Source organism: Diceros bicornis, chromosome X, assembly GCF_020826845.1.
Source record: "Diceros bicornis minor isolate mBicDic1 chromosome X, mDicBic1.mat.cur, whole genome shotgun sequence".
NCBI lineage: Eukaryota > Metazoa > Chordata > Mammalia > Perissodactyla > Rhinocerotidae > Diceros > Diceros bicornis.
In genome coordinates this window covers 16,702,555-16,729,377 of record NC_080781.1, presented here as the reverse complement: position 1 = coordinate 16,729,377, position 26,823 = coordinate 16,702,555, and the positions used below count along the sequence as shown (strand labels likewise).

The following is a 26,823-nucleotide window of genomic DNA, read 5'->3' as shown; positions in this document are numbered from 1 at the left end:
ACTCAGGGAGGGGGCCTGAAGGCTCCTACCAACCCTGTAACGGTGAGAGTGGAGGGACTTCAGGTGTCCACGAGCGTGTCAGTGTGTGGAAATACTCAGGAAACAAGGACAAAATAAGGGGTTTGGGACAAGGAACTCTCTCGTCTGCCTCAGTCATGCTGAACAGTGCAGCTCTTCCCACTGCAGGGCCTTGCGACCGTACGGGCAACTGGGCCAAGAGTGGCGTGAAGATTGGCCAGAAGGGGCTCCAGTAACCCTCTGGGATCCTTTGTACATTTTTTACTTTCATGGTCACTAAACACACACATCACCCTCAAGAGAACATCAAATAACAGTACTAATAATGGGAACACCACAGTTAATTTCTCTACTAGCTATTACCTGCTGGATTCTGTCCACAGTTTCAAAGAGACGTTTGTAAGTTTCTTGTACTTTGTTGTTGAAAAAGCAAACAGGAAGCATCATCTTTTTCCCCTGTGTCTGGCCTTTCCAGATGTCCAGGGCCTTTCTGGGTCTTAATTCAGGATGGGGAGTTGGGGGCTTGCATTTTCACAAGACACAACCCTCACTGCAAACAACTACTTCCCCTGGAGTGCAACCCCTGAACTCGCCTCTGCCCCACCGATGAAGGACAGTCCTGGCTGGGTTAGGCTTAGAAATAATGATGCCTAACATTTATTGAGCAATGACTGTGCAGCAGGGAGTGCAGGCAGTGTTCTGAGCAGTACACACACACTCTTCCTCCCCCTCTCCCCTCTCCCCTCTCCCCTCTCCCCTCTCCCCTCTCCCCTCTCCCCTCTCCCTTCTCCCTTCTCCCCTCTCCCTCTCCGTTGATGCTCCATGATCTCTGTGGGAATGGAACCCAGGCCGTCTGGCTCTGGCGCTCTCCCTCCCAGGCACTGTACCCAGCTGCCTTCTCCGTTCTTGCTGGGAGATGGGAGGGCTTTTCAAGGGTCATTCTGTCTGCAGATGGGAGCCTTACCCCTTGACTGCAGCCCTGCCTCAAGTGAGCCTCCAGATGCTCACGCCAAAGCCCCGTGTGTCGGAGCCTCTCCATCTCGAAAGGACCCTGAGGTCAAGTTCAGACGCCTGTCCTTGTGTGCCCTGTCCATGGTAGAAACCTTTACACTTTGCTGTCCATGTTCAGTCCCTTTTCTGGTGCCAGCTCCCATTTCCCTAATTTTTTTTTTGTGATCACCCTTGATGGGATGGGTACAGTCCAAATTCTTGTGACTGCAAACAGTTCTGGGATGACCAGAGATGCACAGAGCAGGGGAGCGTGGAGGTGGAGGAGAGAGAATTGTGCGGCCACTACACAGCAAGAAGATTGGGAAGGCGGACCTTAGCACGGAGCCACGCAGTTACCTTGGCGAGCCCTGCACTTAGCTGTTGAAGGGTAGCAGAATGTGCCACCCAAAATATGCCTCTTTGGCATAGGGGTTATTTTGAGGAAATGCAGACACTAGAGAAGCTCTGAAAACAGTAGAAGTTACCCTTTTGTAAGGAAAGTCTACATTTATAAAGGAAATTTACATTAGAGAGGGGGCCTGTACCAGGAATAAAGCTATTACCAGAGATCACTTTTTCACCTGAGAGACTTACCTGCATAGCCGGGCAACCTTTGTCTTGTTTTTTCTCCAGTGTGTTGTATAACAGCTTTATTGAGATATAATTTACATACCATAAAATTAACCCTTTTGAAGTATACATTTCAGTGGTTTTTAGTATATTCGCAAAGCAGTGAAACCATCACCATTGTCTAATTTTAGTACATTTTTATCACCCCAAAAAGTAACATGTACCCATCAGCAGTCACTCCCTATTTATCCCTTTCCCCAGCTCCTGGCTACCACTTCTCTTAATTTGTCTCTCTGGATTTGCCTATTCTAGACATTTTATATAGATGGAGCCATACACTATATGGCCTTTGTGTCTCGCTTATTTCACTTAGCATAATATTTTCAAGATTCATCCATGTTGTAGCATGTTTCATTCCTTTTTATGGCTGAATAATGTTCCGTTGTATGGATACACAATAGTTTGTTTATCCATTCATCAGATGGACATTTGGGCTGTTTCTACTTTTTGGTTATTATGAACAGTGCTGCTGTGAACATTCATGTGCAAGTTTTTGTGTGAACATATGTTTTCAGTTCTCTAGGTATATACCTAGAGTAGAATTTCTGGGTCGTATGGTAACTCTATGTTTAACTTTTGTGTGTGTGTGTGTGTGTGTGTGTGTGTGTGAGGAAGACCAGCCCTGAGCTAACATCTGCCAATCCTCCTCTTTTTTTTTGCTGAGGAATACTGACCCTGGGCTAACATCTGTGCCCATCTTCCTCTACTTTACATAGGACACCGCCACAGCATGGCTTAACAAGCGGTGCGTCAGTGCCCGCCCGGGATCTGAACCGGCGAACCCCGGGCCACTGCAGCGGAGCGCGCGCACTTAACCGCTTGCACCCGCCGGGCCGGCCCCTATGTTGAACTTTTAAGCAACTAGGGCAACCTTTGTTTAACAAACATTTCCTTCTCTCACCTTCCGTGAATTGCTCCCCCCACCAACATCTTTCTTTATTCTTTAGCTGAAGATGGTATTTAAGGTGATGGCTTGGGCCATTTCGGGGAGTTTGACTGTTTTCCTGGGAATCTCCCTTGTATACAGGAGGTATACGTGTTAATAAACTTCTGTTTGTATTACAGGGGATCCCAGCCAAGAACTCAGAAGGGTAGAGGGAAAATTATGTAGGTTTCATTTAACTAGAAAATCAAGTTGTGAATAGAGTATGCTGTGCATGTTGGATCCTTTTGAAATGATACATACTTGTATTAAATTTATTGTAGAAACACAGGAATCTAGGTAACTCCTGTCCCCTGATGAGGGGGACAGATGAGGAGTCAGAGTGGGAGTTAAGTTTGTGCATCACACTGCTCAGTAGGTAATTAATCAAGTTGAATTTTTCTAGCCATTTGTCTTCTTTTAGCTACCTTTGACTTTGTTCAGCTCACCTTCTAAGTGCATTATCAGCTAGGCAGAGCATGTCTTAGAATGGAAAGTGTGACCTTTTAAAGAGGTTGTGGGGGGTTTTCCTGGGGGAATTTTGTGGGGTTCTTGGAAGACAAATATGGAGCTTACAATTCCGTGGCCTGGGGCTCAGAGGCCCAGTGAGCGTCTGCCACAACTTGTTTGGTCTGTGTTCTCATTTATCATCAGGGAAAGGGAGCCAACTGTGAGTACACCTGCTGCCAGGCATTTTCACAAGGCCCTCCATAACCCTGGGAAGTAGGTAGGAACATTCCTGCTTTACAGAAGAGGAACTTGAAGCTCTGAGATGTGAAGGGATTTACTCAAGGTCCCTTAACTGGGGTGCTGTTGGGCAGGCCACACGAATGGTGCCAAGAAGAAGCCCCCAGGGCTGAGCTTTTGGCGTGACTGAGGAGGTGATCCATCAGAGACAGTTTTACTGATGGCTATGGAGAGAGCCAGGCCATTTGGACATTGTTAGCTGGGATCTGGTGTGAGGTGGAGACAAAGGCATGAGAAAGGCTGGTTAACAGTGACCCTGGAAGAGAACAATTGTCGAGGAAGAGTCCAGGACCAAGGAGCTGGCCTGTTAGACCTCCTATCTCCTGAATCACCAGATGCTCTTTAAGAGCCCTGCAGCTCAAGCCAGTCCCTGGGCCTTTGCAATTGACTTCAGCTCCCACGCTGGCCCTGGTGAGGCATACGTCGTGTCTCCCATGCTGCCCTTGGAGTCCGAGTCCCCTCACCTCTTCACAGGGCCGCAGTGAGGATGTGGTTGCCAGGGAGATCCAGGATTATTCTTTGCAGGCTTGGGCACTAATGACATATGGCAGGTCAGCAGGCACTGAATTTTGCCTTTTCTGTTTGTTGTTGCAGTTGATGTGGCGTTAAAAGTAAGTATCATACACTGAAATGCACACATTTCCATCGGGTGGGTTTTAACAAAGGCCTGCATTGCCTTGGCCCAGGCGCCCCTCATTAACATAGTGGTGCTCTAATAGTGGAGGGCCCAGCCTGCCAGAGCTCCAGGCAGGAGCAGGAGTTCCTGAGATGCCTGATAGGTCGCCTGCTGGAGGCCTGGGGCAAGCGGAAGACATTGCCGATTTGAAAGCAGGGTTTAAAGATCGGGGGATCAGGGGCTAGTTCTAGACTGTAGTAGTAGCCATGGTGGTGGAGTGGATGATAATAATGATACTGATGAATGCTAATGCCTTCTGAGAGCTTAATATGTTCTAAGCACTTGTATTTACATTCTCATTTAAGGGCCATATCTAAACCAATAATGATGGTGATGATACTATTAGCTTATGTTTGTTTATTAGGCATTTAATGTGTGCTAAGAGCTTTACATATAGTCTTCTTTAAGCTTCACATTATGACACAGGTACTATTATTATCCCTATTTAACGGGTAAGAAAACTAAGGCCTAGACGCTTCCCCAGTGGTCACACTTTAAGTGCGCGCTGAGCAGGGATTCGGTTAGACCCAGGCAGAGCCCATTTTCTTACCATGCTCCTTTGTGCATCCCAGTAAGAACAGCTGCCAGTTTCTGGAAGCCTAGATCCCTAGGTCAGTGCTCTTTCCTTTAGGTAGCCTTCCCTCTCATATTGAGTTGAGGCCCATCAGCTTGGCAGTCAGCCAGGCTGGCCTCAAATCCTAGCTTTGCTACTTAGCAGCTGTGACTTTGAACAGATTTCTTAAACTCTCTGAGTCTCAGTTTCCTCCTCTGTAAAATGGGGGTACCTCTCACCTCCTAGGATCATTGTGAACATTAAATAACATTGGTAGAGTGTAATGCCTGGCAGGAAATAGGTGCTCCATAAAGGGCACCTTTAGAAAAAGACAGGCTAGCCCATGAGCATGTGTACAGTTCCCAGAACTGGGCGCAATGGAATTTTCTAACTTGGCCCATTTTCATCTGGTTCTGGGGAGCTTATTTAAAGTGTTGGCACAGGAGTTTCTGGGATGGCCGATTACGTGTGTATGAGTGTAATTAGGCAGTTTACTGTTGGAATGGTGCGGAACAGCATCTTGATATACCGCTTTCACAATTAGTGTTTGTGAAATGTCATCTATGTATTCTTTTTTTAGTCAGAAATTACTTATCCCATCAAAGATAGGATCTCACTTCTACTTATTTACCAGAGAGGGCATGTCTACATGTGTAGACACAATGATTGATAATTGATACTCTTGGCAAAAGATGAAAAGTCAAGGGGAGATATACCTGTTCCTGGTGTAATTGTTAGGGAAGAAGAGTGCTCTCTTGGGTTTTGCACTGGCCGTGTGGTGTGCACTCTGTCTGATTGCCCCTGTTAGGAAAGGGAGCACGATTGGTTTTCAGGCACGTGTGCCAAAGGCCTCAGTGCTGGAAGAGGAAGAGCAGCAAACAGGAACAGGCGGGCTAGAGGAGCTACCATGGAAGCGCTGGAATCGCGGAGCTGCCACTGCGCGCGGGAAACAGTTCAGCAGTGCCTGTGATCTCTCACTTAACCCTCACCGAGAGAGAGGTGCTGCTGTGACCTCCATTTATAGGAGAGGAAACTCAGAGCAGCGCTACAGGACTTCTCTGTTGTGCCTTCTTCCAGTAAGGAGGAGAGCCATTCTCGTTGTTTGGCCTTGATGTCAGAGTGCTGTGCTCTTCACGATTGCTTGGACTTCATCCAGTTCTCCGCTTTAAAAAAAAAGCTGGTCGTTCCAACTTGGCTGCGCAGTTGTGATTTAAGAAAATCATTTAGGAATCATTTGAGTCGTTGAGTAGTACTCTTATCACGTCTGTATTTTTCTGGAAAATATAATTCAGTTAGCTGTTTTAAAGGAAACCTAGGAATTTAGTGAGCGTATTTTACAAAAACATCACAACAGCACAGATTTGTGTATATTCTTATGTAGTTCCCTATTTCTCCACTTCTTTCTTTTCAAGGACTTTTTGGTATCTCTGTACTTTTTTTTAAATGTATTTTGATACCTGAGTATCTACACCTTCATCCTAGTAGTCAATGGCTGTTGAACATAAATGCTAGTCCCAGGCCTGCCTCATTCAAAAGTATAAATTATGACATCATCCTTGAAAGAGGCATGTTGGAAGTAATGAATTGGGTGGTAATCCTGAATTTTTCTCACCGTTGAAGAGAGAATTTAAGGGCCAGCCCCGTGGCTTAGTTACTGGCGGCCCGGGCTCAGATCCTGGGCGCGCACCGACGCACCGCTTCTCCGGCCATGCTGAGGCCACGTCCCACATACAGCAACTAGAAGGATGTGCAACTATGACATACAGCTATCTACCGGGGCTTTGGGGAAAAAAAGGAGGAGGACTGGCAATAGATGTTAGCTCAGAGCCGGTCTTCCTCAGCAAAAAGAGGAGGATTAGCATGGATGTTAGCTCAGGGCTGATCTTCCTCACAAAAAAAAGAAAAAGAAAAGAGAATTCAAGCCAGTTCAGGAGATTATAGCAGGTGAGAAATGGATTTGATCAGTGGTTCTCAGAGTGTGGCCCCTAGACCAGCAGCATCAGCATCACCTGGGAACTTGTTAGAAATGCAGATTCCCAGGCCCCATTGGCTGTACTGAACCAGTAGCTCTAGGGATGGGGCCCAGCAGTCTATTTTTAACAAGCCCTCCAAGAAATTCTTCTGATGTATGCTGAAGCTTGAGAATCACTGGATTAGTGCTCCCTCCCCACTCTGAAGAATTCTCAGGTAAATTATTAAGCTATTGGGAGAAATGGCATCTTCGTACAAATTGCAGTTGAAGCCACCTGGTTCTGCTCTTATCAGAGACAGAAAATGGGATAAATGACCACTGAAGGGTCTCTGTAACCCTGCAATTCCTCTGAGGTTAGTTCCTGCCCAGGTATTTATTTCTAAAATAAATATCCTGAATAAATACCGGAACTCCACGTGGAGTGGAGTTCACAGAAATAGAATTCAGTAGTTAAAAAAGATTCAAAGCAATTCAGGTCTTTACTGGAGATTAGAAGTGTCAGAGGATTGAATTCTAACCTACAGCTCTTTGCCTGTTCCTCTAGCTCCCAACGGTACACACATGCACACACCCACCCCCCCAAGAGTCTCTCGAAACCCTTCCTGCACTCAACTCGCAGGCAGAATTCTTCCCAGAGGCAGCCTAACATGGCTCCTCCCTTGTCCCCCATCTCGCACTTCTCTCTTTCGCCCCCTCATGCAGCTTTCACTCACCTTTTCAGTGTCGATTAATCAGAGCTGATTCACTTCTTGCAGTCCTGAAACCCTTTCTACCTACATTCTCCATCTGTATAATGAAACCCCAAGACCTGAGCCCCATATTGGATAGCCAGAATGGAGGAAACCAAGAGGATAAAGGCAGTTCTCTTGCTGGTGGAGGAAAGGGAGCAAACCCCTCTCTCTGTCTTGAAGCAAGTAGAGGGTTGAATTGGGCCTCTGAGAGCTCTTAGACCTGGAATTCCGTGATTTGGGATTTTGACAGTGCTAATCATGCATTAAATTTACTTTTCAGAGTTTTTTAGGCATTGTACCCGGGTATGATTAAGCTCTGATTTTAACAGTGTTAAGGGTTGATTTATAAATATTCTCAGAGTTCCTTGAATGGACATGAATTTCATTTTGGAGAAAAATCAGGTTGCCAGACAAGAATCTTCTTTACTGTTAGTGCTGGTTTTCATCATAGTCCACTGCACTAGAGCAGTCGTCCTGAGGTATGGATGAATGCTGACAGGACCTACTGGGAATTGAGATTTAGCTCCACAATGAAAGAAATTTAAATGGAAAGTTTGGTGACCCTATGGGATTGTAATTGGTTTTGAGATTTTAACTGAAAAATATGAGGCAGGGATATGTGATGCTTTTTGAACAAAAACAATATATCCTCATGCAAAGATGAAAAAGATTCTAGATTCTGCCAACTGATTTTCGGTTCCCATGGTAGGATTGAAGTTCAATGAGATTTCAGGCTTTAACTATTATTTTCTAACATATTTTTGTATATATCATTACCCCCGCCTGGAATTTCCACCTTCTTGCCCTTCATTGATCTGAATCTGATCCTGCCTCCTCTCCCTGAGGAGGGCAGCAGAGTCTAGGAGAAATCGCAGTGGATTAAGGGTCAGAGAGATAATGAGAATCCTCCCATTTAGTATGACAGTGGGTGGGTCACTTGACTTTTTTGAGTCTCCATTTCTTTTTTTTTTTTTTTGTGAGGAAGATCAGCCCTGAGCTAACATCCATGCTAATCCTCCTCTGTTTTGCTGAGGAAGACCGGCTCTGAGCTAACATCTATTGCCAATCCTCCTCTTTTAATTCCCCCAAAGCCCCAGTAGATAGTTGTATGTCATAGCTGCACATGCTTCTAGTTGCTGTATGTGGGACACGGCCTCAGCATGGCCGGACAAGCAGTGCATCGGTGTGTGCCCGGGATCCGAACCCAGGCCGCCGCCGGTAGCGGAGTGCGCGCACTTAACCGCCAAGCCACGGGGCCGGCCCTGGGTCTCCATTTCTTGAATCTCAAAACAACCCCCCTAAAGATGGCCACTAACATTTAATCAGCATTCATTATAATGGAAAGTTCTTCACACATCATTTCATGTAATCACAATAACTGTTTATCACAACACACTTATCATTTATTGTAAAATTTTTATGCCCTCCCCCCTTTTAAACAAACAGTAGCAGACTTATTTATTTTTCTTTCAACTTGCCAACGTTCATTTTTGCTCCCCAGTTTTACAAAATATAATAACAAGGCTCTTGAGATTGTGTGGCAAAGACACTTTAGAGGGATATATATGATTTTTACATACTCAAATGAATCACATACATTTGCATTCTATTAAAAATGTATGGATATTTGAGAGGAAATCATTATCTGGATATTTGAGAGGAAAAAGTAAAACCAGTAACCTGGGAGACTTGAAAGAAGGCCACAGATGAGATTAACTAGGCTATGGATTTTCTTTTTTTTTCTATTTTTTTTTATTTTTTTGTGTGTATGAGGGAGATCAGCCCTGAGCTAACATCCGATGCCAATCCTCCTCTTTTTTTGCTGAGGAAGATTGGCCCTGAGCTAACATCCATGCCCATCTTCCTCTACTTTATATGGGTCGCCGCCACAGCATGGCTTGACAAGCGGTGTGTCGGTGTGCACCCGAGATCCGAACCCACGAACCCCGGGCCAGTGAAGCAGAGCATGTGCACTTAACTGCTTGTGTCACTGGGCCGGCCCCGCAAATTTTTTTTTTTATTGCAATAATAATTCACATAACATAACATTCACCATTTTGAAGTGTAAACTTCAGTGGGTTTTAGTACATTCACAGTGTTGTGCAACCATCACCACTGTTTAATACCAGAACATTTCCATCACCCCCAAAGAAACCCTGCTCCCATTAGCAGTCCTTCACAATTCCCCCCATCATCCCTTTTATGCCTTTTTTATGACTGAATATTTCGTTATATAGTTGTACCATGTTTTATTTATCTAGTCAATAGTTGATGGACGTTTGGATTGTTTCCACTTTGTGGTTATTATGAGTAATGCTGCTCTGAACATTCTTGTACAGGTTCCCCTCCGTTTTTACACATACACTTTATTGAGGGGTACACTCCCAGGGAACTGAGAGTGAGGGGAAAGGGGCGTGAGGCAGGAGAGGACGTAAAAGGTGCTGCGTCACCAAGCTGACCATGGCCTTACAGCCACACAGCCAGGCGCTTGGACCCACAGGCCGTGTCCAGAGAGGGTATGAATCCCTCTGACTCAGAGCAGTTCACTGGTAGAAAGAAGGGCAAATACTTCATCTGTTGTTGCCTTCCTGTCTCTCAGTCAGAGTGTGTGCCATGGGGCCTTAACTCCTTTTTGCTCCAGGTCATGTTTCCTGGCCTCTGTGGGCAGCCGCTGCAGGTCTGGCCTGGTCAACATCAAGGTGCTGAGGTCGCTCCTTGTCAGCCGGTGCCATGCGTGGGGGGCTCCTCTGTCAGGGGCAGTGGCGGGAGCAGCTTCCAGGGTGTGGTGACTGAGGGAACCACACAAGCCATCACTAGAACAGTTCTGGCCGAGGAGCATGACAGGTGGCCCAGGGCCAGGGTGAGTGAGCGGGTGAGACTGAGCAGTCTAGGGTGGTGTGTAATCTGGGCCCCGTATGTGGAGTGATCAGAAAATGCTGCTTGTTTGCTCCTGGTTGATCAGTGGACTGGTTTTCTGGTTATATAGCTGTGTAACAAATGACACCAAAACTCAGCAGTGTAAAATGCTGCCTTCTGTCTCAGGGTTCTGTGTGCTGCCTGGGCTTGGCTGGGTGGTTCTCACTTGAGATCTCTCCTGAGGGGCGGCTGGAGGCCAGGGTGGCACACTCTGAGGCTGGCAGTTGGTGCTGGCTGTTGGCTTGGAACTCGGTTGTGGCTGCTGATTGGAGCACTTCCCTGGGACCCGCTGTGTGCCTTGGCCTTCTCACAGCGTGGTGATGCCTTCCCAGAGGGTGAGGCCCCAGAGCTAGCGTTTCATAGTTTTTTTAAGGGTGGGAAACTGAGGCTTCTGAAGTTTAATAAGTGGGTCAGATCACACAGAGGCCACCGGAGTGATCATCCTTGTCCTGATGCTGTCACAGGATTGTGGGAAATAAGGAAACACTCTCTCCGGGTCTGACACACAGTAGGTGCTCATGAACTCAGCATTTATTGAGTGCTTAATGTGTACAGAATACTGTGCTAGGCCCTGTGGGGGCTACAGGAAGAAACGGAACATGGGCCCTGCCTCTAAGAAGCTTATATACTGACAGATGGACTTGAAAGGGGGGCGGTGGGAGAGGGCCTATGGACAATGGAGCTTCCTGTGCTTGCGGATTGTGAGTGAGAGAGGGAAGGACCCCAATTCAAATTCAGGAGGGAAAAGGGCTGAGAGAGGCAGAGTACTGATGGAATTTGGAGGAAAGATTCATTTCAGCCTGGAGGGTGGGGCATGGGGAGCAGCAGGGAAAGCTGCCTTCCTTTCTTTACCTTTGTATTCCTTGCACAACTCCAGGATAACGGGTACAAGATGCTTAAAAATGTTACTCGTTTTTACAGACGCTTCTGATACAAGGTTAAAATGCTCTATAAGGGCTGGCCCCGTGGCTTGGCGGTTAAGTGCGTGCGCTCTGCTGCTGGCGGCCTGGGTTCGGATCCCGGGTGCGCACTGGCGCGCCGCTTCTCTGGCCATGCTGAGGCCGCGTCCCACATGCAGCAACTAGAAGGATGTGCAGCTATGACATACAACTATCTACTGGGGCTTTGGGGGAAAAATAAATAAATAAAAAATTATAAAAAAAATAAATAAAATTATCTTTAAAAAAAAATGCTCTATAAATGGGGAAGTGTCCGTCAGTGGGACATAATATTTATGGCCCATTCCTTCAGCAAATATTTGAACCATGGGCAGGGTGCTGGGGATTTAGAGACAAGACAAGAGTCTGGAGGGCAAGGGGCGGATGAACAGGCCCAGGCAGTAGCATGTCGGGGGCCCATGGCAAACGTAAACCCTGTTTGGGGGGACAGGCAGATGGCCGACCATTCCTTCTGCAGCTGTGTTTTGGGGCCCACTCTGCGAGCCCCACACTCTGCTGGGCTCTGGACATTCAGAGAGGAGCCACAGGCAGGGCCTTGCCCTGGAATCAGCATCATCTAGAACAGCGGTTCTCAAGGTGTGGGTACTGGACCAACAGCATCAGCCTCACTCGGGAGCTGGTCAGAAAGGCTGATTCTCTGGCTTGCCCCAGGCCCACTCCATCGGAAACTGGGGAGGTGCTCCCCAGCCGCCCAGGTTCACAGGTGGCTCTACTGCACGCTCAAGTGGGAGGAGCAGGGCCAGGATAGTTCTCAGGCCTGCTGCTGCACATCACAATCACGTGGGACCTTTTAAAGCGCCAGCGCCTGGCCACACCTGAGCCGACTAGGTCAGCCTCTGGGAGGGAGGTGCAGGCACCTGTCGTTTGTAAAGCTCCCCGGGTGGTTCCACCGTGTAGCCACAGTTGAGAACCATTGGTCTCCTCGTGCTTAGACAGATCATCAGAGCAGAAATGAGTGACCACGGAGGTGTGAATGCTTCAGTGCCTGTCACTTCACAGAGGGGAGGGCGTCCTGGAGGAGGGGGCTGGCTGGCGTTGGACCTCCTATTTGATGAGCTCTCCATTCCTGGTTCCCTTTCTTTTTTCTGGACGTTACAGTTGCACGGATGTGAGTGTGATTAGGAAGATTACTTTAAAATTCATTTAATGCAATTAATTTTTAAAAGTCGAACACAGCTGGCTTCCCCTAAAAACTTTGTATTTCGGTAATGGTTATTACCAGTACCATGAATAATTGACTAATATCAGCTCATTAATATTCAAGTGGGAGAGTGCCTCAGGCTAATAAAATTCATTTTAAAATTAGTTTTTAAAAATGCGTTGCTGCAGCCCAAAGATAACGGGAAGTTAGTCTGAGCAAGAGCAAATCAGTGAAGTATGAAATTTTATGCTGTTCTGTTAACATAAAATAGTTGTTTGGCTGCTCAGGATCCCTGTCTCATTCTCATTTCCTATAGGGATGAATCGCCCAGGAAAAGGCCTCCGTTTCAGGGGTGCACATTACCTGAATGCTGTTGTCCTAGGAAGCATTACTGCATCAAGAATGGGGCAGAGGTGGCTCTGATATGGGTGCCTTTGTCCTTCTCCTGGTTGGGACACCCTCTGAGAAGGTGTCCCTTGCTCCCTCTTTGTCTTTGGGTCCCTCCCAGGGCTTCACACTTGGGCCAGATTTTTTTAAATGTAAAAAATGAAACTTCTATTTTGAGGTCATTGTAGGGCTAGCCCCATGGCTTGGCGGTTAAGTGCTCGCACTCCGCTGCTGGCGGCCCGGGTTCGGATCCTGGGCGCGCACCGACGCACCGCTTCTCCGGCCATGCTGGGGCCGCGTCCCACATACAGCAACTGGAAGGATGTGCAGCTATGACATACAACTATCTACTGGGGCTTTGGGGGAAAAAATAAATAAATAAAATTATGAGGTCATTGTAGATTCACATGTAGTTGTGAGCAGTACCACACAGAGATCCCACGTGCCCTTTACCCATTGCCCCCAGTGGTACTAGCAGCACTGTAGTCCACTGTCACAGCCAGGATCTTGACACGGGGACAGTCAAGATAGAGAACATTTCCATCACCACAAGGACCCTTCGTATGATGCCTTTTTTTTTTTGGTGAGGAAGATCAGCCCTGAGCTAACATCCATGCTAATCCTCCTCTTTTTGCTGAGGAAGACTGGCCCTGGGCTAACATCCATGCCCATCTTCCTCCACTTTTATATGGGACGCCGCCACAACATGGCCTGACAAGCGGTGCTTGGTGCGTGCCCGGGATCTGAACCCAGGCTGCCAGCAGCAGAGCGCACACACTTAACCGCTACGCCACGGGGCCAGCCCCCTGTATGATGTCTTTTATAGCCACCCACTTCCCTTCCCTTCCTCTTCCCTACCCCCGGCAAGCACGGATCTGTTCTCCGTGTGTGCTCATGGGGTTCAAAGATAAAATTGGGTCTCTGGTTTAATAAAAGAAAGATAATAAGTGTACACATATAATACAAGGTACAAGGGACACAGGGGGATTGGGTAGGAAAATGAAACACTTTAGGATTTCGGGCCATACAGAGAGAAGGCTTCCTTTTGGAACCAAATCTGGCATTAACTCTTGAGTGTACCTTGTCTTTAGAGGAGGTCTCCTGGTATTGTTGGTGTTCATGTGTTGAGGTCACTTGCCCTGGGTGTGGTAATCGTAGTCTACCTGCATTCCTCTGGCTGGGTTGCTGCAGTGGTACTAACTGGTCAGGTCCTTGGCCCCTAACAAATAGGGGCTGTCTGGTTTGTGCTCTACCCCATCTTTCTTTGGGATAAGCCCAGGGCCTCTTGGCAGGGGTCCTCGAAGGGTCATCAAGAGTCACAAGGTGGAGGTTGGAGATGTGAATTAATTATTTGGCTTCTCCTCAAATGGATGTTCTGGAAATGTTTGCCAGACAAATCTTTTAATCAGGAGAGGCAGATGCTGTGTGGAGGGACGAGGCCTTATTCCAGCCTCCCTCAGCAAAACTCAACCCTGATTGACCTCTGAGATCTTCCTTATCTATGTGTCCCGGAGCAACTAAATGTGAGGGGAGAGAGTCATAGGAGTGAGCCGGCCAGCTTCTCATTCAGTGCTGTCTAGTGTGGTAGCCAACAGCCTCATGTGGCTAGTGAGTGCCTGAAATGGGCCCAGTGTGACTGGAACTGCACTTTTTTTTTCGCTGAGGAAGATTTGGCCTGAGCTAACATTTGTTGCCAATCTTCCTCTTTGCTTGAGGAAGATTTGCCCTGAGCTAACGGTGGTGTAGGTCTGTGATTGGGAACCGAACCTGTGAACCTGGGCCGCCAAAGCAGAGTGTGCTGAATTTAACCACTAGGCCATGGGGCTGGCCCCATGGGACTGAACTTTTTTTTTTCCCCCCGAATTTTCTTTACCATTTTTTTTAAGGAAGATTGGCCCTGTGCTAACATCTGTTGCCAATCTTCCTCCTTTTTTCCTTTTTTCTCTCCAAAGCCCCACTAGATAGTTGTATGTCATAGTTATACATCCTTCTAGTTGCTCTTTGTGGGACGCCGCCTCAGCATGGCTTGATGAGTGGTGCGTAGGTCCACACCCAGCATCCGAACCGGCAAACCCTGGGCCACCAAAGCAGAGCACACGAACTTAACCACTACGCCACTGGGCCAGCCCCTGGAACTGAACTTTTAATTGCATTTAATTTTTATGTCTTAAATTTAAAGGGCCACACATGGCTCATGGCTGCCATATGACAGCACAGAGACTCCAGGTTACCCATGTTGGGCTGTTTGAGTCACTTCACCCCTGCCTCAGTGGGGCCAAAGCAGAATTGCTTGGCACGGTTGCCCCCAGGGTTCTCTGGCTACCCCTCTTCCCCACCCAGCATCAGCTTCTCTAAAACATGGTTGAGCAAACATTTCTAAACTGTCAGTTTGAAGAGGAAGCAAATAATTAGCCTGCCTGGGCAGTGGCCACATCTGTGCCCAGCCGGCCAGTGCTTGGTCACAGTAGTGCTTACTTGGTACTTCTCTAAAGAGTTAGACTCGCACTTCTGCTGACTAAATTTGCAGGCTCATTCTGGGACAAGGATGGGATTTGTTCCCTGCATGTAACACTGTGTCACAGCTTTCCTTCATGAGCGCTGAGATCAAGGTGTTACATTTTCTCTTTGCTGGAGAGCCGCATAGGAAAGCATTAATTAAGAGTGTGGGTCCTGGAGTCAGGTTCTTGTGTTGGAATCTGGCTTCTCCACTTTCTGATGATGTGACCTCAGACAAGTTAATTAACCTCTCTGTGCCTCCCATTCTGCACCTATAAGATGAGGATCATAATAGCACCTCCGTCATCATAGGGTGATTGGGCTGAGTGAATACAGGCAGTGCAGTTGGTCCATGGTAACTGCTCCTATTATGACGAAGCAGGTGATGACGACTGAGCATGACAATGAAGATTTTCTGGAAAGGAAATGATTTGAAGGTGTGACTCTTACAAGTGCCCACAAGGGGGCAACCTAAAATCATGCATACCCCTGGAACAAGGAGCCTTCTGTTTGTAAAGCCTTGAGGTAATGTGGCCAGTTTCAAATGTGCGTGGCCCTTTTCCCTCCGTTTTTCTTTCTGTCTTCTGTTTGAAGAACACTTTCATTGCTTCTCAGGCTGTACCTTAGATATGGGGCAGGCCCATGAACATCTGGAGGGTGGAGTGAGGTGCGGCTCCTGCTCTGGTGGATGAGTTGATGTGGGTGCTGACGCAAGCATCTGTCCAGGGGTCCTAGGCTTCTCTTTGTAGCTTTTCATGTAGAATAAATACTTATTAATCAAACGCCTGAGGTAGAGACTAGAGCCTGAAAGTGTTGAGAGAAAAGAAAAACCTGGTGTTATCTCCCTGCTCCCCTTCCACTGACTACATACCTGCCTTTGAGCATTGTGTGTGTACCTCGGGGCCACTAGAGGGGCAGTGGCCTGAGCTGGGCAGCCCAGAGATGCATAAGCCACCCCTTGGTTGTCTCGGTAGCCTCTCCCTCCCCCCAGGGTTCTGCCAACTGTGTGAGAGCACAGAGCATCATGGGGGCTGGGGAACTGTGGGGTCTTGAAGGTGGGTGGGGTTTAAACAGGTGCAGGGGGGTGATGGGAAAAGGGGCAGTTTGAGCTGGAAGGTGTATGGGAGAAAGGGTCAAGTTGGAAAGACAGTTTGGGGGCAGATTGTGAGGGCCAGCAATGATGAGCTGAGAAGTTGGGCCTTTTAATTCTTGATGACATTCATATTGTGGGTAGCGTCATAATGACTAAGAGTTGACTAAAAAGAAGCATGAAGAATGGCACTTGTAGTCTGGAGTTGATTTTCCAGTACTTCTCTCTTAAGCTTTGCTATCCCTGATACACAGTGCAGGCTGCAGCATCAGATGCTTGTGGGGAATTGTGACAATCCAGTGTTTATCACATCCGGCCCCGTCTACATTCCCAAGCCTCTGGGTCCCTCTCCTGGACAGCGGCAGAAGCCTCTGAAAGGGGTGCAGATTACTGTGGCAGCAAGGCACACTGTGAAGTCAGCGTGTGTGACGCTACCAGAGAGGAGGGCCCAGGAGCTGGGAAAGTGAATCTGCTTGTCCTAACACTAAATCCGATTTTTCCCGAATGTTGTGCTAGGATGTTATATAAATAATACTCATGAATGACCAGTTGTGACCGAGTGCAGTAAATTATTTCTAATCCTAAAACGACCATAAAGATCATTTAATCTTTGATTTAGGAGGCCTTTTAGGATCCTGTAGAAGATGGGTGGAGATGTGGAGCTCCCAGGGGTGTTTCCTGGACATTTGTGGGGGGAACTGCCATTTGTTCTGTTTTATTTGTTGTAGATATTTAAATGACAAACAGGAGCATATTATGTTTCTTCTTTGTGATTCTAAAATGCTAAGATTGACATTGGAGCAAACTTAGCAGAACCAAAATCAAACTTGAGTGTTGCATTTCTCAGAGCTGATACAAGGAGCTCATACTTATCCGTCAGCAGTTGGCTCCTTCCAGAAAGTAGGATGTTCACTTTTGTGCTTCTCCCTTCCCCTGGGAGCCAGGCTGGGGGAGGTCTGGTGGGCTTTTGTGCACACTGCCAGGTCTCGCTGTCCCTTATTGCACTTTCTGACCCTTCCCAGGCCAGGCCTGGGGACAGAGGAGTAGGAGAAAGGTTTGGTTCTCTGGGGCTGGCGTTGGGGCTGTGACAGCACAGCTTGGTGGCTGAGTGTGGAAGCTGTGGTTGCTGCCCTTCGGCTCTCAAGGTCGAGCTGTGTGTGTGATGGGAGATGAAGGATCTGGCCTCCACAGACGAAGCCATGTCGATGGATGATGTGTGCTTATAGCCAGACCCAGGGCGCAGGCCCAGCGGCCCCTGGCACTCAGCAGGTAGGGAAAGAGGGAAGAAGTATTTCATCGTGTGTTCTCTCTTGTAGGCATGGATGGATTTTTAAAATCTGATGAGAGACAAAGGCTAGCTAAAGAAAGACGAGAAGAAAGAGAAAAATGTCTTGGTAAGTTGTGCACTTTGGCTATTTAGATCCAAGGGAGTGGAGATGTGGCGGTGTCTTTTGTGAAGATCCCTAGAAATTTGTGACTGAATGGGAAGAGAACTAGGACAATTGCTAGATGAAGGTGAAGAATTGGGGGCAAACCCACACTGCAACTGGCACGTTCACAGTTGTTATATAGTTCTGGGAACAGTTCGTTTCCTCACTGAGCAAACATTGAACCTCTGCTGTGTTCTATGCACTGTGCTAGGGGCTGAGGTTTTGGTGGAGAGTGAGAAACAGTAGCTGTCCCTGTCCCCTCAAGTGTCCACTGTGTCTACTCACTCAGGCTCTCTCTGAGGCATCTAGAAGGGCCACCCTTGGGAGAACTGAGAAAATCAGCACTTAAGACATTTTCTGTGCTAGGACAGGAAACCCAGTTGAGAAAGGCTGTCTTGCCTCTTGCTGGCTCTAGACAGATAAGTACGGTGTGTTCCCCTCAGGCTGCTATGAGGTAGGTAGATAGTGGTTTCCCCACGGAACTGAGACAAATGAGCTTTCAAGTTCCCCCTTGACTGCCTCCTCCTAGTTGGCGCAGGTATTGCATCCTCCAGGGAACCCTTCCCTGATTCTGCCAGGTGGAGTTAAGGCCCCTCAGTCAATGTCCTGAGTGGAAGGCCGGTCTTCTTCACGTGTTCGCGCCCTCGCCTAGCTCAGTGTCTGGTGCATGGTGCATGCACAGTTAACTCGTTTTGAACGAATGTACCCTTACAGCTCTCAATGCTCAACATATATGGCTGAGCCGTTGTGATAAGTCTGATTTAATGATGGCAGTAATAGCCATGGCTCCCATGTGTAGGGGCACTTAGTGTGCACTAATCCATGCATTACCTCGTTTGATCTTCACAACACTGTGATGGTGCAAACGTGACTGTCCCCACTTCGCAGAGGAGGAAACTGAGGCAGAGATTGCATGGTTACCATGCTCAGGCTCACCCAGCTAGTGGCAGAGGGGCCAGAACCCTTCATCGCGATCACCGCAGCCTCGGATCCCACCAGGCTCTTTTTTTGGTCTCACTCTTGCTTCTGCATTTTTGGTCTTAATCCAAATGGGGTGCTCTGGTAATTACACCTCTCTTCCGCTTTCCTTCCCCCAGCTGCCCGGGAGCAGCAGATCCTGGAGAAACAGAAAAGAGCCAAGCTGCAGTACGAAAAGCAGATAGAGGAGCGATGGCGGAAACTGGAAGAGCAGCGGCAGCGGGAGGACCAGAAGAGGGCTGCCGTGGAGGAGAAGAGGAAGCAGAAGCTCCGGGAGGAGGAGGTAAGGTCCCAGGACCCCTAGCCGTCTCAGTGGCCCCAGAGCTTGGTATGCAGGGCATCTGAGTGTCCCGCCCAGCTCTGGGATCTGAGAGAGAGCTGCTCCTAAGCCTTCTCGCCGGTGGCTCCCCATGCCTTCTTTCAGCAGTGTGACACCATACAGTGGAATCAGCACTAGGATAGGAACGAAGAGACTTACCCATTCAACGCAGGTGTTAATTTGCTGTATGGCATTGGACAAGCCAGTTGGCCTCTCTGGGCTTTGATTTGCTTGTTTCTGAAGTGAGGGGGTTGGATTTGTCAATCTCCAAGGCCTCTTCCAGGCCTAACCTTCTCTGACTCTAAGACATGGAGGGGATTGTGAATAGGGGCTGGGTGATGTAGACTTGGGGCTTACGCTGGGAGTCCATGCCTCCAGTGCAGACTGGAGGCTAGAGAAGGGCTGTGAGGGTAGAGGATGATTTGATCCTGTTATTCACTCTTGGAAAATCAAACAGTATGACTTCAAATACAAAGATGCTAGTATATTTAAATTTTAATGCAGTGCCTTGCTTTTTTCTCTCTAGTTACCTTTTAAAAAATAAATGGAATGTAATTACCCCTACAGAGTCCTTTATTACTAAACTTTGAAAATATATTTAGAAAGCATATTTGGGGTATAGATTTTCTTAACAAGTATATTTTAAGAATGTAATCATAGCCTTGTATCAGGTGATGATCATTTTTTATTCATAAGGTATAATGACTCATCATTTAGTATGAACAATATAGAGATTTGTTAATTGCCAACACTGTAGGATACAGAGATGTTTGTATAAATTCAGTATTTTTTAAAATCTCTGAATGGTTTATCACTATATATCTTTACCCCTCCTCTTTTTTTTTTATTTAAAAAACATGAACGTGCGCACACGCATGCACACACACAATTAGATCCATCTTTGCCCACAAAGCACTCGTTGAAATGGTGATTTCTTTGTTCTTCTCAGCAAATGAAGGTGTAAGCAAGGATCTTAACCACGGTTCACTGTTACTGGCTGCAGCCTGATCACTGTGTAGCTTCATCTGCTCCTGGTGCAAATCCCAACTCTCCCACTAGGCAGCTAGTAGCCAGGGGCACGTCGCATAGCCCCTCATCACCCTCCAACTCATTCTCCTCAGCCCAAAACAGAGGGGGTCACAGGAATGAAAGGAAGTGACTCTTGTGAAAGTGCCCAGCAAAGCACTTAGCGCAGAGTAATGCTTAGAAATGTTAGATTCCCTTCAGTGACTTCAGCTGACCTTGGCTAAAGCAAGGTCAAGAGAGAGCTACGCAGAAAAGATTATGGCACAGTCTGTAGACTGAAAAGAAAGCCGCAGTGTGATAGGCTGTTGCGGTAACCTGAGACAGACCTCTCCTTTCCCAGCCTTTGTGTATGTGTCGTGAGTCAGTGGACTCGCCCATTTTCTTCCCATCCTCTGTTCCTTGACTCACAGCTTGTTCCCTTCCTCTCGGGCTCTCCATCTTGATTCCTGACGTCCTGCGGGACTGCTGCTTCCAGGAAGAGGCCCTGTGAAGTTACGGGGGACACTTCCCGAGCCTCTGACACAGCTGACAGTGTCACAGGGGCCTGCCTTTGAGGTATTCCCTGTCTGTAATTTGTCTTCATTGAACAGCAGTGCTGGAGGCATTTTAAATCAAGCTGTCAGACTCCCCCTCTTGTAGATGAGGGAATGTCGTGCCAGATGGTTGGTCCTGATGCAGCTGAATCTTTAGTGGTTGTGCTTCCGGATAATATTCTATTTGCATTCTGTGCTCCCTTTCACCCTTAATGTGGTGATGGTGGGGAATGGGGGATGCTGCCTGACCCTCGTCAGCACAAACGCGAGCTGGGCTTGCTTCCCTCTTCTCCCTGGACACAGCAGGGCAGGGCTGAGAGCTGGGCCTCCCATGGTTGTATAGCAACCCAAGGAAACACGGCCTCCCTCTGCCACCTGCTCCTGCCCTCAAGGCCCCTGGAGGCCCAGGTGGAACCTAGGGACTTTCCACATGCAGGCTGGCCTGTTAACCACATCGGTGTCGGCGCTCTGCCAGCACAGAGGCCTGTTTGGTGTTCTTGTCTGGGGAAGAGGGAGAATCTCCTTCTGCCCTTTCCCTTAAGGTTCTTCTGGCTGGCCAAATAATTAACAAGACAGGTTAGCAGGAGAAAATAATACCAAGTTTAATAACATGTATACATGGGAGAAACTCAGAAATGAGCAACTCATCCCTCTGTCTAAGCTGCTTGCTTAAGTATTGCAGCTAAAGGCAAGGAGTGTGTTGGGGGTGGGTAGTGGCCTGGGACTTCAGAGGGCAGGAGGACAATTCTTTTTGGGGTCATCTATAGATAATGTGGTCAGGGAGAGACAGAGTTTTTGATAAAAGAGGCTTGGTGCCTTTGCTATTGTAACCTCTATCCTACATTATCTTTATAGCCATCATGATAGAAGATCTGTTCCAGGAAGGAGCCACCATGTCAAATTCTTTAGGCAGTTAGTGGGGGAGGTGAAATGTCCTTCAGAGAAAACAATCAAGGTAAAGAGATATATTTCAGGGTGGCCAAATCTTGATCTCCCACATTCTCATGGGTGATCTTTGGCGAGAATGAATAGGTCTACACCACAGAAGCTCCTTTCCAAAGGAAACCTTCTGCATTTGCCCCCATGGTTCGCTGGAGATCTTTGTTTGGGAGGACTGCTGCCTGCTTGGCCCATGGCTGTGAAGATTCTCCAGTCTCTTCTCAGTGTCAGATTTAAGTTCGTTCTGTCACGCTCTGTCTCTGTCAAACAAGGAGAAGCTTCTGCAGGAAGATGGTTACTTCCATTGTAGTCCATTTTGCTTCTCTAACTTCTTGAAGAGTGTTTGGGTTGCCCACCAAGTCGTACCTCTCTAGGTCTGATATTAGGAGCTCATAAAAGGCCTGTTGACCGCCCCCCAGCCGTGCCCTGGCTCCATGTCCCTAAGGTTGCCAGGACGTCCCTCTTGGTAACTCCTCACATCTGTGCGGGTGAGCCCCAGACTTGGTCAGGAGGCCTCCTGGCCGCTGAGGCACAAGTAGGCACCACAGACAGCCTGGTTCCTGGAGAGCTGGGAGGGCTAGAGGCTGGTCCAGCCTGTCTTGGGGAAGGGGGGGTGTCCAGTGTCCACTTGAGACCCTGACCTTGAGCTCATTCTCTCGCTGGAGGCTGCCTTTTCCTCCAGGTGGGTTCTTCCAACCTTCACATGCCACACAGCTCCCAAGAATTGAGCTTCTGGAACAGGCCCTTGTCACCTGCCTGGGTTAGGGCTGAGAGCACAATGTGCTCACCCATTCTCCACTCAAGGGAGTACAGCTTCCTTCCTAGAGGCCCTGGAAAATGGGATTTGGCAAAACCAACTCCATGTTCCTCATGCTAAACAGGTAACCAGGAAAGGCCTCTTTCAAAGAGTAGCTTCATCTCTAGGAGTTATTTTGACACATCACAACTTCTCGTACTCTTGTTACTTGATACCTCACAAAACCAACCAGGCTGAGTGTAAAAACGAGAAATTTCTGAACTCACCTAGACAGAAACTTTGCTAAGCTGAGAGCTGGCCACTCTCAGAGGGCATTGGCTGGCATGGGGCCATGGTGACTACATGGCTTTCTGGTGGATGTCTGTTTGTAGAGAGAAAGACCCTCTGTGGAGCCCTGCTGAGGACCATTTGGGGGCTTGTCGCTACACTGTCATCCCCAGAACGCTTGTGTAAGGACAATGGAAAAGGCACAGCCAGCCCTCCACGCCTGCGAGAGACGGCTGTCTGGGTACCAGTGCCCTGGCTGTGCCCTGCTGGAGGCCTTTTATACTGCTCGGCTAGCTCAGCGGGTTACCTTGGTCGTGACCCTCCTCTGAGTTCATCCAGGCAGATCTAGAGCCAGAGCTCAAGGGGTCAAGGGTGAGGTCCCCTCATTCCTTCCTTCCACTAAGCCCCACCCAGTAGAGGGCATTCTAGGGACAAGACTCTGCCGTGCTCTTTCTCCATCGTCTGTTGATCATCAGATGATTCTCAGGAGAACCAGAACTTGGCAGGAATTTTAGTATGCAGCTCTAATATTTATCAATACTGTTCTTCTGATCTGATTGAACTTTCTCGCATGCTCTCTCTCATGTTCAGCCTTTCCTCAAACCAGTGGCTCTTGCAGTGCTGTCCCAGGACCAGCAGCACCGGCAAGGCCTGGGAACTTGTCCGAAATGCAGATTATCAGGAGACTCCGTCCCAAGCCTGTGGAATCCGAAACTCTGGGGGTGGGGCCCAGCTATTGGTGTTTTAACAAGCCCTCCAGGGTATTCTGATGCAAGCTCACTCAAGTTTGAGAACCACTGCTCTAAACTGTCCTGTAGTAGTAATCCTCCTCTTCAAATTCGAGTTCATTTAGCGTTGGTGAAGGGCTTACTATGCTAGTCATTATCTTGTAGATTTGAGTAATCTGGTGTATAGGTAATATCATTCCCGTTTAATAGATGAGGAAACTGAAGCCCAAGGATGTTAAATGATTAACTGAAGGACACAGGGCTAAAAAGTGGCATGCAGAGGTGGGATTTGAATCCATATCTCCTGACTCCAAATCTAGGATTCTATCCATTTCATCACATGAAGGAACAGAAAGATACACATACTAGGTAGTACTGACCTGTATAGGACTAACTTCTAACAATAGTGAAGTGGACCAGTTTTGTTTTTGACATTTTGGATCACCCCATTCTAATGACTTTGGGTTCCATAAGTCCCCTTACCAGAGAGCTTGGTAACCACCTATTTTTCATCATCTCTCCAAAAGTGGGTGACACAAAGTGATTGTGTCTTCTCTCGGGGATAGCTTCATTTTCATAAGCCTACTTATGGTTCAAAGGAATGAATCTCTAGTGGTGGAATTTGGAGCAGCTCAGTGGATTGGGAGTGGATGGCAGAGGTGTTTTTTCTAAAGGTAACTGAATGGTCCAGGAGTAGGTCTGGTGTTGGGTGAGCGTTCCCTTATAGTTATGTCCCTAGATAGCTGCTCAGCGGTAAGGTTGGCCTGACAAGTCTTGGTGTTCTTTGTTCTCATGGCTCTCCTGGTAGATGGGAGACTGTCTTGTGAGGTCTTTCGGGCATGTAGGAAATCTCCTATAACCCACTCAATGCTAAATTCACATTGAGGTGAAAAGTTTCAACGCTTAAATTAGGTTATTGGTTAAATACTTTATGTTAAATCCATATAATGAAATACAGTTCAGCCCCAATCTTGAGCACTGGTATTTCAAGCGTCACGTAGTCAAGAAGTTCTAGTCCCTCCAAGCCCCCAGCTTTTCTCAGGCGGACCACCGAGGTTGGCTGTCAGAATTTAGTGGGCCAGGGTCGTGAGGACAGGACTCTGCCAGGAAACGCGCACTCATGATTGTAGAGTCTTGGCCAAAAACTAAAGCAAATGCAAATCGGACACTTGCAGGAGGAAAAAAATTCCCTTTCTGATCACACGTCCCTGGAGAGGCTGTCTCTTAGCAGAGTGCTATTCAGAGAAAAATTATGCCAGAGGAGACTGAGATGTGGAGAATGCTCATCTCATCCCTCTGGGGTAGACAAAAGGGATGGATCCAGATACCTCCTAAGTGACCTTTCTGTGTTTCTAGTAAGGGAAATAGAGGAGCCTTTCCCTGATCCTTAAGTCACCGTTACTCAGCTGGTGCTGCCGTAAATTAATTTTGCTTGCTTGTTTATTTAAGTCACAAGAAAATAGTATCTTTTTGTTTTGGAGTTGGACTAGGATTGGCCCAGTTCCTGGAGCACCTCAGGGTTGGGTTTTATGAGGGCGAAAGAGTACCTGCGTAACTGTCTACCATGCTTCGGGCCTTCTCCAGGGGAGGCAGGGAGAGGAATGGGCATTTGCAGTGTCATTGGGGTGTTGGGGTGTGCAGAATTAGAGCAGCTTCACTCCAGTGCCAAGGAAAGATTTGCCAGCAATCAGGCCAAGCTTTATGAAAATCACAATTTGGTTAATACAGGAGAGTGCTTTTGATAAATGCTCTGTTAAGAGAAAAGCCTGGTTATTGTTTTTCTCTTCTGGCTAAAAACTGTTTAGTTCTTCTTCCTCTCCCTCCATCTAACTCTGAGAATGCATAGATGCTTTATTTTGTGGCCGGAATGTTCTCTGCTCTTGTCTCTCTTAAATTTTGAAATATGCAGTATTATCCTCAGAATACCATGGAGCAGAAAAGTGTTACAATGTAGGAAACAATTGATTCCCCTCTAAGGAGTTCTAAGATGAAAATGGGGCTTTGCAAAATAGATCTCAAAGTCATGTATCACTCCAAAAAAGTTATGCTTAAGGCTATAAAAATTCAAATTATATTTGAATTTAAATTTTCTCAAATCAGAAGGCTTTATGCTTTTCAACTAGAGAGGATGCAGTTGGTTCTAGTGCACAATTCCAGTTCTACTGGATGGGGCAAAACGGGACTGGAGACAGACCTCAAGGAGTTAATGCTGGTCTGGCATTATTCTTAAACAAATCAAGGCCTGGCTGCGGCAGCGGCAGCGCATCGGCCTCTCCCAGGGGGAGGGGCGAAGGTGTTGCAGCTGGGAGCCAGCACTAGCCGCATTGTTTACTCTCCACGCACTAAGGAGGCACTGGTGTGGCAGAGAAAGCACGTGTGCCTGGGGTTTGGGTGCTGAGCAGAGAGAGCCCCATTTGGTGACTCACCCCAAGCACTGAGGCGCAGCAGTGCAGTGGGGCTGGGTGGTTAATCTTGCTCTCCCTTGCATGAACCGGGCAGGAGCGGCTAGAGGCAATGATGCGCCGGTCCCTGGAGCGCGCACAGCAGCTGGAGCTGAAGAAGAAGTGCTCATGGGGAGCATCGCTGGCCACAGCGACCGGAGGACGTGAGGGTGAGTGTAGAGCCATCCCTGCATTGCAGGGCCCCGGTGGGAGATCGTAGGGGAGGCGCTGGAGATCATGGGCACCCTGGCGCCCGCAGGATCTGAGGGATGCTTTGTACCGGTCTGCAGGTACCTTTTTCAGATGTGATGTTTAAAACTACCAGGCTTCCTGTATATGTGTTTCTCAGGAAGGGGATCTGTGCATTCTTTTTGGTAGTAAACAGCAGTTGATGCAATAACTGGGCTTTGAGGTAACGCAAAAGAAAAGCAAAGAAAATGAATGCAGAGCCTGGTTAGCTGGATCTGCCTAGCACGCCCAGGGATAATCTGCTTTCAGGGAAGGTCACTGGCAGTAGGCTGTCACCGCTGCAGCACGACCCGGAAAGGCTGAGCAGTGGGTACCCTCTAAAAGGGGCTGGGGTTTTTCCCTCCTCATTATTGATTTTTGTTGCTCTTTCAATTTTGTTTCAAGGTGACTTATTTATTTCATTATCCAGTTCATACTCATCTTTAAATTTTCAAATGTTTAATTTACTGTATGGATTGTTGCTAGTCTCTGGGTGGCTTTTCCCTCTCCTCAGTGTCTTCTTTTCCGTGGTCTTGTCATTCTGTTACACAGGAGTTTATACCAGCTCCTTCTGAGAGCAAATGGGTTTACATTTTTAGTACAGTTTCTTGACTTTGCTGTATTGTGCTTTTAACCTTTCGTCAGTGAATATACTTTATTCTTTCTGTTTTTGAGAAGTCAACAACCCATTTCAGTTACTTTTTCTGATTTCCTAATTAGAAACTAAAGTCAACCAGAAATTGGGACTTTTTTCTTTTACCTCTCTTTGCTCTGATTTTTTGCTGTGTAGGTGAATCAGAAAATACCCCACCCCCTCCTCTAGGTTTAGCAGCCAGCACCCTCCCTCCGGACCCAGGGACCACTGCCACTGCTGCCGAGTCCACCAACGGTATAGCCAAGCGTCACCGTGCCATGGCGTTTTGTGATAACTGTTTTGATCACCCTCCTC

At 47.7% G+C, this 26,823-nt stretch overlaps 1 protein-coding gene across 4 annotated transcripts in view; it reads left to right on the top strand.

Moving 5' to 3' along the window:
- The window catches only part of MAP7D2 (MAP7 domain containing 2), a 103,632-nt gene that overhangs the window by 32,110 nt on the left and 44,699 nt on the right, over window positions 1-26,823 (top strand). For 3 of the 4 annotated variants that reach the window (XM_058535543.1, XM_058535541.1, XM_058535542.1), the window contains exons 2-4: window positions 17,545-17,622; window positions 18,756-18,919; window positions 25,705-25,816. In XM_058535543.1, coding sequence (XP_058391526.1) covers window positions 17,545-17,622; window positions 18,756-18,919; window positions 25,705-25,816 — 354 coding nt within the window. Of the gene's footprint in view, window positions 1-17,544; window positions 17,623-18,755; window positions 18,920-25,704; window positions 25,817-26,664; window positions 26,764-26,823 lie in introns of all 4 variants that reach the window. The other variant, XM_058535544.1, reaches the window with a different exon arrangement.